The 14257-nt window shown below is 42.4% G+C and overlaps 1 protein-coding gene across 4 annotated transcripts in view; it reads right to left on the reverse strand.

Annotated features, from left to right (window-relative positions):
- Positions 1 to 12491, reverse strand: part of LOC136872401 (uncharacterized protein MCAP_0864) — a 43934-nt gene extending 31443 nt beyond the window's left edge. For all 4 annotated transcript variants that reach the window (XM_067146217.2, XM_068227455.1, XM_067146219.2 and 1 more), the window contains exon 1: positions 12332 to 12491. In XM_067146217.2, coding sequence (XP_067002318.2) covers positions 12332 to 12358 — 27 coding nt within the window. In that variant the 5' untranslated portion in view covers positions 12359 to 12491. The remainder of the gene's footprint in view (positions 1 to 12331) is intronic.
- Positions 12492 to 14257: the final 1766 nt, after the last annotated feature.

Consider the following 14257-nt stretch of genomic DNA (forward strand, 5'->3'; position numbering starts at 1 on the left):
GCAGGTGAACCAGGTTCCCTACATTGAATCAAATAAACAAATTTGTCTTCATCTTTACGGCTGCCATCTTCATGTATTTTAGTAAATTGTGCCCAAAACCCAATCCAACCTTTCACATTCCCATCAAACCTTTTGAGCTCTAGTTTCGGCAGTCATAATAATCTCTGATTGGAAGAACGTGAACAGTTACTACTGACTTCTGAAACTGCTTGATCTGCAACTTGTAAGGCCTGCACCTTCTCTCTAACCTTAAAAAATTTCAGTTTGTACTCACTGCAATTGTCAATCTCTGTTTCAAGCACGATGTCTTCTAGGTTTTCTCTTTGCAGCAATTCATTGTAGACTTCATCATCAATACGTTTTAACTCGTATCTTTCCACAAGTGAAGCATACCTGCTACAAATTTCTATGTGGTCACAATCGGCAAGATTCAGTAGTTCTTCAAGCTTATTCACTTCGCGAGTAAACACGCCGCGTAATACTCATCGTTCGGTCATCGTTGTTCTAATTCATATAGATGTTGAAATTGCCTGTAGTCCTGTCATGGTCGCCAAATGTTCTATACAATAACAAATCATTTACTTTACACAATTTTATTAATACAATTCAACACCATCTTCAAAACTTCAAGCAAGGAAACTACATAACAGCATAGAACAAAACACTGTCTTTCTTCTGATGGAAATCGATTACTCTCAGAAGGTATAACTTGTGTTCTCCACAACCACCTTCTCCATCCCCTCCTCCCTCTCTTCTACTTTCCTCAACATCTGCCTCAACCTAGTTCCTAGATAACACTCTACCCTGGTTCCCTTTCCTCCACACACTTTCTCCACATGTCTAACGATGAGATCCCCCATGACCAGAGCATCAACCCTACCCACCTCATTTGATCCCTGCCCCTCCTGGTCAGCCCTATCTTTCCTGATAGCTGCAGAAGCTACTTCCTCCTCCCTTTTCTCTTACCCATGACTTTGTTCCACCTGACTTTTCCTATCCTATACTCTACATTTCCCATTCCTACCTTTTCCCTTCCTCCTACTTCCACACATCTCAGCAACAGTTCCCTGCTCCTCATCTTCCCTCTGTTGCTCTACCTGGAGTGGCTCGTACCGATTTTGCAGACACCTGTCCTGAATTCTTATCCTGAATAGCACCCTTAGCCTGTAATATCCTTCCCCTTAGAACATTAGACCACCTGTCTTTTCAATAAACATGAAGATCCTCCTCTGGAACACCAAAGGATTGAAAAACGCCTTAGACTTTCCCCAAAAAGCATAATAGAAAATATATGGACATCTTAATTGCCACCAAAACTTTCCTCTTGGAACCGATAGCTTTGCATGGTTTTTACGGACACCATCTATATGCTGTACCAACAGCAGGAAGACCAGCTAGGGGAGTAACCTGTTTCTTCAAGGCAACAGCAGGGCATGTGAAGAGAGTGCTCAAAAAAGAAAGTGCCATCATCATTAAACACCCTATATCACTGTTATAGGAATTTACATGTCTCCTGATAAATCAACAGAAGATGTAACAGAAGCGATTCTAAGTGCGATAGAAGAGACATCACAAGAAGAAATTGTGATAATTGCTGGCGATCTCAACTGTAGGATCGATCAACCAAACTCCAAATTTGACATTGTCATCGACGCTCTAAGGGAAGAAGGTTTTTGACTGATCAACAGGAACTAAAAATATACTTAGCACCCAATGGAACCAGTACAATAGACTTGGTGTTCTATAAAGGAGAAAATATAAAAGTACTGAAGCAGGTAAGCCTATGGACGTCGGGAGCAGCCCCCATCAGAAAACGCCATCCCAATACTAACAGAAATAGAACTGAGAGGAACATCGAAAACCTATATCAATACAACAGATGATTCAAAGCTTTCAAGACTGTTCGACATAGACATAATAAAGAACTCAGATGAAATTGAGAAAGCAAGGAATGTAATACATCAGGGTCAAATAAACGAGGCAATGAATGTAGCGACATCCCTAATAGATGGGGCCACATTCTTGATAAAGAAACAAAGAGCCCAAATATAGTTCGACAGCGAATGCTGATGATGTGATGATGCTTGTTGTTTAAAGGGGCCTAACATCGAGGTCATCAGCCCCTAATGGTATGAAATGAAATAACAAAAAATTCAAATTCATCCACTGACTAAAATAAAATAAAAAAATCATGAAGAATGAATGGATGGACATGAACCCTACAAAAAAACAAAAACAAACAAAAACAGTGGATCAGACTAAAAAAGAAGGTAGTTAATTAGAGTATTAATGACCAAGGGACCATTTACAAAGAACAATGATGCTTGATGTCTGAAGGGGTGCTAAATTCACGTCTAAGGCCCCACAGAATGGTACATGTTGCGAGTAAAGTAGAACCACGGTATTTGTCATTTTGGGGTACTGATCAAAAGTAGCGAAGACTCACGGTGGTCCACACAAGATGGTACTACTCACAAGTATTGCAATTCATACAGGGAACGCAGACCTATGGTGTTTCTCACACAATGGTGCCACTCTCAGCCAACGCAAACCGGTAAGGTTCCTCACCTAGGTGTACTAGTCACGGGCGCCGGTATTCCCGCGGTGTTCCTCACATAGTGGGTACCAATCACCAGCAATGCTGACCCACGGTGCCGCTCATATAGCGGTACTACTCACAGGCTACGCCCAGACCCGCGGTGTTGCTCACATGGATTCAATGTACGGGTACTGGAATCCACCAGGCCAGGCTTTTTACTGCAACTAATCACAAACCTATTTCGTACCAATTTAGTGATACTACTCGCAAGTACATGCAACCCATGGTGTTCCCCGCATGATGGTACGAATCAAGAGTAGTTTCATGGTCCTAATTCAATCATCCCTTGGTCGTCCCTTGTAGTCGCCTCTTACGACAGGCGGAGGATACCGCGGGCGTATTCTATATGTGCATCCCCCACCCGCAGAGGGTAGTGTGTTTGGTCCGGGAGAGGTATTTTATTTCCCTCAAGTCCGCCGGCAAGCCGGTTAGGACCCCCCTATCCGCCAGCTGGGACGCGCCACGTGGGAGTATCACCTCTCCCCCTGCTACGCCTGCGTAGCAGGTTCGTGGCAGCGAATACAAGGTCAAAAAAAAGATCAAGCTACAAGATACAAGCTAGAACAAGCTGAAGATTTGAAGACCTATGCAGCAAGGAGAAAAGAATACAGAACACTGTTGAGAAACAAGAGAGCAACACATATTGAAGATCTGGCCAAGATCGGAAGCTAAAACAGACTCTTTTGCCGTCCTGCAAAGAAAAAAACTGTGAAAATCACAGAAATACCCATGGAAAGTTGGGAAAAACATTTCACAACAGTGCTCAAAAGAGAAAATAAAGAAAGAACGATAACACGATCACCAATAACATCTACACTCAGCTTGGAAATAATAAAAGAAGAAATAAAACAGACAATCGATGATGGAAAAAACAAAAAAGCAGCAGGACTGGACAAAATTTATATAGAACACTTAAAAGCAACACAATGTGACCTCATTCCAATATGGACAGAATTGTTTAATTACTGCCTACGGACAGCAACAATCCCAGATGCATGGAGAACTGCAACTTTGAAAATGCTTTATAAAGGAAAAAGAAGCACCGACAACCCAAGCTCCTATAGAGGAATAGCTTTAGGAAGTAATGTGTACAAAATGTTCACAAAGATAATAATAAATCATCTCACTGAAATAGTCTATCCACTCATTCCGGAATGCCAATTCGGATTCTGGAAAGGAAGGAGTACAACTCAAGTTGTGGAATTCCTCAAAGATAAAATAGAAGAAGCCCTACAAAATAAAAATGGGAAATACTACATCATTTTTGTGGTCTACGCAAAAGCTTTCGACTTCATCGACAGGGACTTACTGAAATTAAAACTGAAGAAGTTGATCAGAAATCACTAACTTTGAAACATCATAGACACGATCTTAGACTACAATCTCCTGGAAATAAATGACAGTATAACCAAATCTAAGAAATTGCTGCAAATGAATGGAGTCCCACAGGGAGATCCTCTAAGTCCACTTCTATTCAATGTTATGACTGCAGGCATAACAAACGTTATAGGATACATGCCATCGACCTTGCTGATAATGTATGCCAATGATATAGCCATAGGATCCACATCCAAAGAGGACCTCCAAAAAACCCTGACAAGGCTAAAGGATTGGGCCATGGAAAACAAACTAATGATAAACCAAAATAAAACTGTGCAAATGGTTTTCAGAAGGAGGAAAAGTGGCTAAAGACGCAGCTTTAAAATTAGGGAATGAATCGCTAGAAATTGTGAACAAATTTAAATATCTGGGAATCATACTCCAACCAACAATGACTTCCTTCAGCAATCATATTCAAGATAGAACATCAACACCAATCAAAGCCATGTACAATATAAAATTGATCAGCTTATCAATCGAAACAGCAATGGCACTTTTTTGAACTGTGATTACCCCTATCGCCACCTATGGAATTGACATCGTATGGGAGAAATTAACAACAAATGACCTACAAAGAATTGAAAAAGTGAAAGCGAGATATCTCAGAAGAGCTACCGGGGTAGGGATTTCAGCTCTATCAAGATTGGTATACCACCTCACAAAGGAGACTTTCTTCTTTGAGGACATACGTCTCAGCCTACTACTACCAGCTACCCACCAATATCAGGAAGCGTATCAGATACTGTCAGAAAAATCAAAGGAAATCGACCCCTAGTTTTTTGCTACGGACGTGATGATAGATCAAAATAGGACCAAGGAGCTTCAGGAGCAAAGACATGTGATAACCAGATATGCAATTCATGGTTTCCACCATAAGATTTGCACAACAAAGATTTTTCACTTCCTGAATAAAGACAGTGTGTGCTCTTTGTGTGGGAACAGATGTGAACAATATCACCTCCTTAAGTGCAAAAACAGAACGAAATCTGTGACTCAGTATAGCATAGACTGATCTTAGATTTACTTTATACTCTTTTGAGTGATCCTTATTACTATTATTAATGACAAGTTTTAGTTCTTGACAAAGATTATAGTTAGAGCTTTAATACATGAACAAGAAATGCAAGGAGTGTATCCTGACTCTGAAATCACCATCAGGATATTCCTTTGCATTCTTGCCACCAACTGCACTGCAGAATGATTCTTCTTAGTGCTTCAACGAGTGAAGAATTACCGTTCATCGACGTCCAATGACTGTCTAAACCTTGTGGCCGTACTCTGCATGTTTTCCAAACTGGTAAGTGGTACACAGCATGCCATTATAAACAAGTTCGTGGCTGGGTGAGCTTGGTAGAAGGCAAATTGATTTAATAGGTACCTACATTTAAATTAATTTATAAAAATATTAGATAATTTCATTTGAATAGCTTGTTTTTTGTTGAGATTTAGGATTATTCTGAAATAGGAATCCTTGCTTATGAGCAGGCAGGTAATTATGAACAGGTAATTGTTGGGTGGGCATGATTAACATGAATATAGGCATGTGAAATGATGATAATAATAATAATAATAATAATAATAATAATAATAATAATAATAATAATAATAATAATAATAATAATAATAATAATAATAATAATAATAATAATAATAATAATAATTTTGTGTCTCTATTTCTAGCCGAGTGCAGCCCTTGTAAGGCAGACCCTCCAATGAGGGTGGGCGGCATATGCCATGTGTAGGTAACTGCGTGTTATTGTGCTGGAGGATAGTGTTATGTGTGGTGTGTGAGTTGCAGGGGCGTTGGGGACAGCACAATCACCCAGCCCCGAGCCACTGGAATTAACTAATGAAGGTTAAAATTCCTGACCTGGCCGGGAATCGAACCCGGGATCCTCTGAACCGAAGGCCAGTACACTGATCATTCAGCCAATGAGTCGGATATGTGAAATGATGAACAACTATTAATGCAAACATTCCTATATATTAACAATATTCACCAAAAATATGAAAAACGGAACAATAATACAGCTTGTCTCACAAATACATTTTTGAACCAGTCTTTTGTGTGACGTTTTAAATAATATTCAATAGTAGGCAGAAAAATAGAACTTGATTCATAAATATATATTTTGAAGGTATGTCCTATGTATGAAGCTATCAAAAATGATCACAAGTAAAAACAATAGAACTTGTTTCATAAATTCCTGCATGTTCTGAATAAATGTACTATTACTGTATAAGTAATTGTTCCATGATACGGAAAAACCATTAGAAGTACCACCTGAACAGTCTCCATTGGGAAATGTAGTTCTCTGAAGAAACACCCACTTTCTAATCTCATTTCTTGGTACAAAATCATCTGCCACCTTCTCCAGATTTAACACACTAGCAGCCTCCTTGTATAGGCCTATATGCACAAGGCTCAATGAATTTAATCTCTGCTGTCCTGTAGTTGTATGGAAATAAGCCTCAAGTCTTTTAAGGCCCGAGAAAGACCTCTCAGCTGTTGAAGTTGTCACAGATATTGTCATCACTGTTTTTAAAAACTTGAACAGTTCTGAGAGCAAATCCTTGAGATAATAATGGTGTACAACCTCCAGGGAGGCCTGGTGCAGGTCTAGTAAATGGCCTATAGGCCTGCACGTCTGTGAAGATGGGGCCCTACCTAAGATGGTTTCTAATGATGAAAACGGCAAACATACCCATATCCGAGCCAGATGAATTAACAAATTAAAGTTAAAATTCCTGACCTGGCCGAGAATCGAACCCACTACCCTCTGGAATACTAACCATTTAGCCATTGAGCCAGACATTCTTAAGATTAACTACTTTCTTGGGGTGATTAGTAATGTTTTCAATTATTGTTCCTTCATTCAACGACTCATGAAACATTCCTCTGTGAAAGCAAAAGACAATCAGAGTCTACATCATCTACATGGGGTTGTAAAAGTAGAAACTATTTGAATTCAAATAAGAATTTGTGAGATAAAGTGTCAAGACAGAAAGCCAACGGTTATCTTTGGTATCTATGATAGCAGTCCACCTCTGTGGGGTAGTGGTTAGTGTGATTAGCTGCCAATCCTGGGGGCCCGGGTTCGATTCCCGGCTCTGCCACAAAATTTGAAAAATGGTATGAGGACTGGAACAGGGTCCACTCAGCCTCAGGAGAACTACTAAGTAGAGAGGGTTTGTGGTTTCCCACTTCTTCACCAGGCAAATGTTGGGATGGTACCTAACTTAAGGCCACGGCCGCTTCCTTCCCTCTACCTTAGATATCCCTTCCAATCTTCCCATCCCTCACAAGGTCCCTGTTCAGCAGGTGAGGCCACCTGGGCGAGGTACTGCTTCATCTCCCCAGTTGTATCCCCGACCAAATGTCTCATGCTCCAGGACACTGTCCTTGAGGCAGTAGAGCTGGGATCCCTCGCTGAATCAGGAAAAACCAACCCTGGAGGGTAAATGGATTAAATAAATAGAAAAATTTACGATGGCAAAAAGTGGACACCCGTCCCTTTGTTCAACTGAATCAAACTACTCTGCTGAATTATCTTCAGAATCGTCATGCAGTTTGGGAATCTTTCTCCATCTAGGTAGAATGGATGAATGAACTTCTGCAACCTCAAAGGATGTTCACATATCTTGTCATGCACCCTTCTTTCTACACTGTCTGAAATTAATTCTGGTTTGATCATATGACATGGTTCGTGATTGTAAGACTCACATAACAGAAAGTTACTACCACTGAACATGTCTAGCTTGAATACTTCTACTTCTGACCACGCTGTGCTAACTCACACTTGATGATGATGATGATGGTGATGCTTGTTGTTTAAAGGAGCCTAACATCTAGGTCATCGGCCCCTAATGGTACAAAATGAGGCAAAATCGTATGACAATTTAAAAATCCATAATCGTCCACTGACCAGAATTTGAAAACATGAGGATGAAGGATGAATGGATATGAAGTTAAAACAATCAGTGTATCCGACCCAGAATGCCCCACATTCTGAGAAACTTAGTGTTAAACTATAGTATTACTGACCAAGGGACAGCTTCTAAAGCACAATACTGACTCGATGATGCTTGTAGTCAAAACGGGTCCAAAATCCAGGTCATCAGCACCTCATAATGGTACTTATCGCTAGGAAAATAGAACCATGCTAAGTGTCATGTTGCGGTACTAATCAGAAGTAGCGTAGACTCGCGGTATTCCACACAGTATGGTACTATGCACAGGTAATAAAATTCGCACATGTAACACAGACCTATGATGTTTCGCATATTGCGGTGCTACTTACAGGCAACACAAACCTATACAAGCAATGCAAACCTATGGTGTTCCTCACATAAGTGGGCTAAACACAGGGACCTGCACTATCCCATGGTGTTCCTCACAGAGTGGGTACTAAGCATAGGCAAAGCAGAACCATGGTGATGCTAATCCCATGGTGTTGCTCATATAGGGGTACAAATCACAAGTACTGTAAAAGCCGCCAACACACTCTATTGCTACTAATCACAAACTTATTGTGTACCTAACATAGTGGTACTACGCGCAAGTATAAGCGACCCATGGTGTTCCCTGCGTGGTGGTACTAATTACAAGTAGTATTATGGTTCTAATTTTATCATCCCTTGGTCGCCCCTTTTAGTCGCCTCTTACGACAGGCAGGGGATATCGTGGGTGTATTCTTCGTCTGCATCCCCCACCCACAGGGGGTTGTGTGTTTGGTCCATGAGAGGTATTTTATTTCCTTCAAGTCCACCGGCAAACCGGTTAGGACCCCACTATCCACCACCTGGGAGTATCACCTCTCCCCCTGCTACGCTAGCGTAGTAGGTTCATGGTAACTCACACATACAATGCTTATATTTTCCTGTAACTCACAAATCTGCACCTCTTTTGACTGTACATGGATAACATATTAATTGCAGTGATTACTTCTACGGAAACTCCAGGGAGTCCAGGTAGCCATTGTAGCTGTCAGTCAACTCGAGTCACCCATCAATTCATCGCTCAACCAATGTTTCAAGTGGAGAACCCCACTCTCTTCCCAAACCCATTAGCGAGAGCTCACTGGACTGTCTAGGTATAATAACCCAATCAGTGCAGCTCAACCCATCCTGAAGCAGACCTGAGAGAGCCAGACTTGGGACTTTCTTTCTAAATCTTGGTACACTGTAATTCTCAACTCAGAGCTCCGAAGATTACTGAACTCCATGTCTTATGGGGACTTAACATCTAGGATACTTTTTTGGGGAGGCAAAATGCACTTTACCCCTCCTCCCCCCCAAGTACATTTGGTGGTGGTGGTGGGGGACCTAAAACGTCTTGCCTCCCAAAGTCAGCGCCACTGCTTATGAGGTTTGCTTTGAAATTAGTCGCGTAAGGAACAGGGAGCGGTAAAATAACGGCTGCCTTGGGTGGCAGAATGTCGACATATGACCGTGACCGTAATAATGAATATTAATTTTGATATAGGCCCAACCGTAATTTCAAGAGTTGATACAATAATACAGAGATTTTCAAAGGACAGAAAATAGGAAATATGATTTTATTTTCTAGGTATAAATCCATTTCATTTTGTCACAGTCCTCACATTTTGTCCCGAACATCTATATTAACTCATTTCTCTCTCTTCTAGATAGGTCTATACTAATACCTATCCCAATTCTTGCTGTTAATTAAACACAATTTTAACTTGAACTTTGATATTAATTGCACTAAACCACGAACCTGCTACGCAAGCGTAGCAGGGGGAGAGGTGATACTCCCACATGGTGCGTCCCAGGTGGCGGATAGGGGGGTCCTAACCGGCTTGCCGGCAGACTTGAGGGAAATAAAATACCTCTCACGGACCAAACACACACCCCCTGTGGGTGGGGGAGGCAGACGAAGAATTCGCCCATGGTATCCCCTGCCTGTCGTAAGAGTCGACTGAAAGGGGCGACCAAGGGATGATTGAATTAGAACCATGAAAACTCCTTTTGATTCGTACCGTCATGCGGGGAACAACATGGGTTGCCCGTACTTGCGAGTAGTACCACTAAATTAGGTATGAAGTAGGTTTGTGACTAGTAGCAGTAAAGAGCCTGGCTGGGTGGTTTCCAGTACCCTTGCGTCGTGCCCATGTGAGCAACACCATGGGTCTGGGCGTAGCCTGTGAGTTGTACCGCTATATGAGCGGCACCGTGGGTCAGCGTTGCCTGTGATCGGTACCCACTATGTTGAGGAACACCACGGGATAATGCGAGTCCCTGTGGTTAGTACACTCGGTGAGGAACCTTATCGGTTTGTGTTGGCTATGAGCGGTGCCGTGGGTCAGCGTTGCCTGTGATTGGTACCCACTATGTTGAGGAACACCACGGAATAGTGCGAGTCCCTGTGGTTAGTACACTCGGTGAGGAACACCACGGGATAGTGCGAGTCCCTGCGGTTAGTACACTCCGTGAGGAACCTTATCGGTTTGCGTTGGCTATGAGCGGCGCTGTGGGTCAGTGTTGCCTGTGATTGGTACCCACTATGTTGAGGAACACCACGGGATAGTGCGAGTCCCTGTGGTTAGTACACTCGGTAAGGAACCTTATCGGTTTACGTTGGCTATGAGCAGCGCCGTGGGTCAGCGTTGCCTGTGATTGGTACCCACTATGTTGAGGAACACCATGGGATAGTGCGAGTCCCTGTGGTTAGTATACTCTGTGAGGAACCTTTTCGGTTTGCGTTGGCTATGCGCGGTGCCATGGGTCAGCGTTGCCTGTGATTGGTACCCACTATGTTGAGGAACACCATGGGATAGTGCGAGTCCCTGTGGTTAGTACACTCGGTGAGGAACCTTATTGGTTTGCGTTGGCTATGAGTGGCGCCATTGTGTTAGAAACACCATAGGTCTGCATTACTTGTACAATGTACAATACTTGTGAGTAGTACCATCTTGTGTGGAACACCGTGAGTCTTCGCTACTTTTGATTAGTACCCCAACATGACAAATACCATGGTTCTACTTTACTCGCGACATGTACCATTCTGTGGGGCCTTAGATGTGGATTTTGCACCCCTTTAGTCATCAAGCATCATTGTGCTTTCTAAGTGATCCCTTGGTCTGTAATACTATTATTTACGATCTTTTTTTGCGTCTGATCCACTGTTTTTCCTTTCCTTTTTTTTGGGGGGGGGGAGCGGGGTTCATGTCCATCCATTCATTCTTCATGACATGTTTTTATATTTTATTTAGGTCAGTGGATGAATTTGAAATTTTCGTTATTTCATTTCGTACCATTATGGGCCGATGACCTCGATGTTAGGCCCCTTTAAACAACAAGCATCATCATCATCATCATCATCATCATCATCATCAATTGCAGTAAATGATAATGGCGTGTGGCCTCCAGAGCGGCCTCCTACAGGTCTTTCGAGTTGACACCCTTCGACGACCTCGAGTCTGTAAAGATGGGGTCCTACCTAGGATGAAATCTAATGTCGAAGACGGCACAAACATCCAGTCTCCGAAGCAGAGAAAATAACCAATTGAGGTTAAAATCCGCGACCCGTCGGAAATCGAACCCGGGTCCTCTGAACCGAAAGTCAGAAAGCTGGCCTTCCGTTCACCCAAGTGGTGATGAGAAGAGAAGATCTTTTCAATGAATGTAAGGACCTCATTTCTGGTACCTAGTCTTCTTGATAAACGGATATTTTTCATCGGACCACTGATACCAATTGGTATAAATTTTAATATTATATTTACAGCAATACATTTCCTACAGAAAAGGGGAATTCTTTTACTTTTAGTGGGAAATAAATATTGACCATATGGCAACACTGCCAACCCCCTCCCAAAAAGTCTTCACTGGATCTGTATCTGCTATCAATTGCTATCAACCATGAAAAAACTCGGAATCCACTGGAGTTCAGTGTAGACTGTAGACCTAGACTATCACGATCTTCAGCGGAAATTTGAATAAATCCCAACCCTTTACAGTCAAATGTTGGAATTGTTAACAGGCTTCACACTTCCCTACGTAAGCGTCCACAGACAATCATCCACCGATTTTAGCAAGTGGTACTGTACGGCGACGGAAACTGGCCATCTTAAACTTGTAGGACAAGCCACAAAATTCTTTCCACAAGAAAAGATGGCTGTAGACTATGGGTATAAGAACAACAGATGTCTAGCTTGTAATGCCGTATCGAGTTGAGCAGAGCGATGTTTTCTATTCTACGCCTAGTTATTATCCTTATCGCGAAGAGTATGTATGCAATTTTAACCCGTAATTTTGATATGTTAGGAATTACGTTATCATACGGTAATACTTGACATACAAATTGAATTGATTGAAATACTCAACACAAACCTTATTTTTCATTTGCTGCATATCCATTCAGACTATACTATATGGTATTCATTAAAACATAAAGAGTTCATTGAATTTGAAAACAAACATAACTTTGAAAATACTTAGGGAAGAAAACTTCCAAACTTATCACCGATCACCTGCTTCTGGTTTTCGATACCTACTGCAAAGCAAGCAAAAGGAAGGCAAAGGAGACTGATGTAACAAAGAAAAAACAAATATTCTTATGACGTTACGAGTGACGTCAGAAAGAAAGAGACCATTGTCAAGGCTTCATAACCACAGCCTGCCAAATTTCACTATAAACGAACCTAGGATCAAAGAGTAATCTAGTACTGTACTGATTCTATTGGACGACACCCATTATCCGTCCAAGCAGTAGTATGCTGCAATAGGCGCTCAAGCTTCATTGGTAATCGCATTAAAGTGGAGTTCATGTTAAGACTGCATCATGGTAGATCCTTATTACAGGCCTACCGGTATATCTATTTCAGCAAGAGATCAGCATTTGACGATCGTGTGTAGGTTCTAACATTTAATAATGATGGGAATTAATCAAATCTGATATTTATTTATAATAATACAAACCAAACCAAACCAAACCCCATGGCACTACAGCCCTTGAAGGGCCTTGGCCTACCAAGCGACCGCAGCTCAGCCCGAAAGCCTGCAGATTATGAAGTGTCGTGTGGTCAGCACTACGAATCCTCTCGGCCGTTATTCTTGGTTTTCTAGACCGGGGCCGCTACCTCACCGTCAATAGCTCCTCAATTCTAATCACGTAGGCTGAGTGGACCTCGAACCAGCCCTCAGGTCTTGGTAAAAATCCCTGACCTGGGCGGTAATCGAACCCGGGGCCTCTGGGTAAGAGGCAGGCACACCACCCCTACACCACAGGGCCGGTTTATAATAATACCGCACACTCAATATCATACTGGTGTACAGAGTACCGTATAACTTTTCAAACTTTTCAAATTTGAAGACGAAAGTAATATTTCTGCTCTTTCACCTATTGTATCGGCCCGAATACAAGACGAGGATTTTTACATTTGCGTTTTTACGTTAAAATGTCCATCACCCGGTAAACGTAAGTTGGAGCTTCTCTTCCGTAAGTTAATCAAGGAAATCCTCTGATACCCATCCCGCATGATTGAATTTATAGAAAAAGTTGTTTTACGATACCTATCCGAAGCAGCAGATAAGATAGATCCTTCCTTTCACCTTGCCAGGGACCCACTAACCCGCCACAAGAAGTATTCTTACTTGGCTATAGTTGATAGAAAAAATTCCCCTGTGGGTGGGGGCGGTAGAGTAACACCCACGGTATCCCCCATCTGTCGTACGAGGCCCCAAATACTCTTAACACCGGGCGAGTTGGCCGTGCGCGTAGAGGCGCGCGGCTGTGAGCTTGCATCCGGGAGATAGTAGGTTCGAATCCCACTATCGGCAGCCCTGAAGATGGTTTTCCGTGGTTTCCCATTTTCACACCAGGCAAATGCTGGGGGCTGTACCTTAATTAAGGCCACGGCCGCTTCTTTCCAACTCCTAGGCCTTTCCCATCCCATCGTCGCCATAAGACCTATCTGTGTCGGTGCGACGTAAAGCCCCTAGCAAAAAAAAAAAACTCTTAACTTGGGAGCGCGGGTTGGCGACCACTGGGCTCTCAGCTGAGTCCTGGCTGAAGTGCCAGGCTCCTCACTTGCATCTATCGTATCCGACGTCCCTTGGTCAACTCTTGTTCTTTTCCGACCTCGACGGTATTAGGGCACTCGATGCCTTCGTGACCCTTGTCTTTCTTTGGCCGATGTCTTCATTTTTCGAAGTCGGATCCCTTCCATTTTTCTCTCTGATTAGTGCTATATAGAGAATGGTTGCCTAGTTATACTTCCTCTTAAAGCAATAATCACCACCACTACCTTATTTATT

Source organism: Anabrus simplex, chromosome 4, assembly GCF_040414725.1.
Source record: "Anabrus simplex isolate iqAnaSimp1 chromosome 4, ASM4041472v1, whole genome shotgun sequence".
In the NCBI taxonomy this organism is placed as follows: domain Eukaryota; kingdom Metazoa; phylum Arthropoda; class Insecta; order Orthoptera; family Tettigoniidae; genus Anabrus; species Anabrus simplex.